The 2,838-nt window shown below is 52.8% G+C and overlaps 1 protein-coding gene across 1 annotated transcript in view; it reads right to left on the bottom strand.

The window, feature by feature from the left end:
- Positions 1-381: 381 nt before the first annotated feature.
- Positions 382-2,838, bottom strand: part of HPN (hepsin) — an 18,177-nt gene continuing 15,720 nt past the window's right edge. Inside the window, exons 9-12 of the mRNA XM_011381742.2 lie at positions 1,576-1,671; positions 1,242-1,384; positions 928-1,092; positions 382-712 (exon numbers count right to left, since the gene is read on the bottom strand). Of these exons, the coding sequence (XP_011380044.1) occupies positions 674-712; positions 928-1,092; positions 1,242-1,384; positions 1,576-1,671 (443 nt within the window). The 3' untranslated portion in view covers positions 382-673. The remainder of the gene's footprint in view (positions 713-927; positions 1,093-1,241; positions 1,385-1,575; positions 1,672-2,838) is intronic.

Here is a 2,838-nt window from a genome sequence, read left to right as displayed (position 1 = left end):
TACAGTGGGGTGACTAAGTGGTCCATAGCATATAAGCCTAGTTTGGGTGAGTAGAGGGGACATCTCTGTCTCTGGCTGTCAGGGACGCTGCTTGGAAGTGAAGCTGACCTAGAGAAAAGCAGATCTGAGAGGAAATGAGGCATAGTCCTAATGAAAAATATTTGAGCAGCTGGATCCAGCAGTATCTAAAGCCAGATGCTACAGGCCATTTCCAGTTAAGTGAGCCAATTAAAATCTTTCCTCAAAAGCCAGTGGAACTTAGAGGATCACGGTCCCTGCTTGATTGGTTCTAGGTCCTAATTCCTCTTTTCCCTCTCCCAGAAATGTCCTCATGGCTGCTTACATTTGCAAACTCAGAGGCCACGTTAATCAAAACCATCTTTATTATTTAAAGAGCAGTCTGTCATCAGGGGCACCCAAGTTGGGGTCCCCAGATGGCAGAACAATATTTACATGGGGGTCAGGAAGATGAGGCTCAGGTGGTCCCAGGGCTGAGTGGGCCCGCCACTGTGGAAAAGAGGACCCTGGAGGAAGGGTATCCTTGGACCTGTGAGCCAGGCTTGAGAAGAAAAACGTCCCATCCCAGGGCCAGGGTAGACCCCACCATGTGAGGCTGGGGCCACCTAGATCAACTTGGGCCCTGGAGGCGTGCACAAGAAGGAGAAGTCACAGGTCAGAGCTGAGTCACCATGCCGCTGGCTTCGGAGTGAGTCTGGGAAAAGACAATTGGGGGCTTCCGAGGTCTGAGAGATTTCCCTAAAAGTCCCACAGCTAACCTCCCCTCCCCAGAAGGCCTCTGAAACCCACAGGTTCCATAGGGTGCCTCTTCTAGGCCTAAGCACAGGCCTCTGGAAAACCCCTCCTCCCTTTCCCCATGAGAGTCCCAGACAATTCCGCCCTCTGGCTCTATCTGAGCCCGACTTTCACCTTTATGGCCTGGAAGATCCACTCCCGGAAGTCACCAACTTTGGTGTAGACACCTGGCTTCCGGGCCAGGGCGCAACCGGTGCCCCAGCTCACGATGCCACACAGCCGCCAACGTGGTGTCCGAGAGATGTTGTCCTCACACACGAAGGGGCCACCACTGTCTCCCTGGTAGGGGAAGAGGAGGCCTTGCTGAGGCCCTCTCAGATGGCCATGGGCTGTGGTCACAGCCCTCTGGCCCTGAGATAGGGAGCCCAACCACCCACTGTCCTGTGTCTCCATCCCTGGACAAGTGGCTGCCCCCTACAGTCCCTCACCTGGCAGGCATCAATGCCACCCTCAGGGTAGCCAGCACAGAACATCTTGGGCTTGATCTGGTTCCCGTAGAAGTCAGGGCCGTTGCAGACATCATTGCTGATTATGGGTACTCGGGCCTCCTGGAGTACCCCAGCCTGTTGGCCTAGGGGTGTGTGGGCAAGGCTGGCCAGAGCTGGGGAGCATGCACATCCTCCTTCCCTTGTAGTGCCCATCCCAGGCTCCTCAGTGACCCTACACCCCAGGGCCAACAGGCACTCAACCCACCAGACTGCCCTTCACCAGCCTGGGTCAGTCTCCCTAATGGTGGCTTCCCAGGTAGAGGACAGGACTCACCGTAGTACTGTGTGTTGCCCCAGCCGGTCACTGTACAGATCTTGCCATCCACCAGGGCCTGGCCAGCCGCTGGGAGGCACACAGACTGGATGTATTCTGTGAGAGAGACGACGCCATTCCAGCCCCGCCCTGTACCAACCTCTGTCCAGCTGCCTCCCTGTCCCCAGCACAGTCTTTCCTCTGTTCTTTGATAACAACCACAGTAGAAGTTGCCATCTACTGAGGGCTCACTATGTATGGGCGCCTTCCTGTGTCACTTCTTTTAATCTCCCATCAGCCCAGGGAGGGAGGAAGACTATTACCCCATTTTATAGAAGGGGAAATGATGCCAAGTCACTTGTCCAAAGTCTCACGATATGTCAGTGGCAGAGCCGTAATTTGAACCCAGGTTGGCCCAGTTCCCCAGCCTTAACCATGGCCCATGGGGCTACCACACCCTGCCTTGAGGGTGCCTTTGTGAGAAATAGAAAAAAGCCACCTCTATCTTAAGAAACTTGACGTCCGCATCAGAAAATCATGATAAATACACCGGTCTACATCTGCCACAGTGAGAATGGTGCCCCCGAGATGTGACATCCTTTGCAGTGCACAACCCACATAGCGGCTCCGGCAGCCCTGCCCGCTGCCTACTGACTTCGCCTGCCTGAGCCTCAGAGCTCTCAGGTGCGAAATGGAAAGAATAATCGTTTCCCCCAGAGGCTGCAGAGAGAAATCGATGAAGTGTTGAACAGCATGCCTGGCTCATAGGAAACGCTCACATAACTAGTAACGGTCACAATAGCAGTGACTACTGGCATTACTGAAGGCTAGCTGCGCGCAGGCACTGCTCGAAGCTCTTTGCTCATATTTGCCCTTTTAATCATTTCACTAACCCTAAGAAGACTTTTTACAGATGAGGGAAACAGAGAGAGAAGTGGAGACCCATGTCTGAGATCACACACTGGCAAGTACCTGCATCTGCCCCCAAAGCGGTTACCCCAGCAGCCATGTGTTTCAAACCCAAGCCGCTCCCACCTCGCTGTGGCCCACGGACACTTCCTTACCTCCATGCTGTTAACCCCTCACTCTTTTCATGAAAGAGAAGGCTTTGTTTTGTTTAAAAAACAAAACAAAACAAAAAAACATGTATCCCTCTCTTAAATGGAAAACCAGTAAAATCAGTATCATGAATCATTAAAAAGAAAATAACTATAAAATTAAGCATAATGCAAACCATGAAGTGGTCCTGTTTCCCCTGGCAGCACAACCTGGGAGTTACAGGCA

The sequence above is a fragment of the Pteropus vampyrus genome, unplaced genomic scaffold (genome assembly GCF_000151845.1).
Source record: "Pteropus vampyrus isolate Shadow unplaced genomic scaffold, Pvam_2.0 Scaffold452, whole genome shotgun sequence".
Classification (NCBI taxonomy): Eukaryota; Metazoa; Chordata; class Mammalia; order Chiroptera; family Pteropodidae; genus Pteropus; species Pteropus vampyrus.
This window is presented reverse-complemented; position numbering and strand designations above follow the sequence as displayed.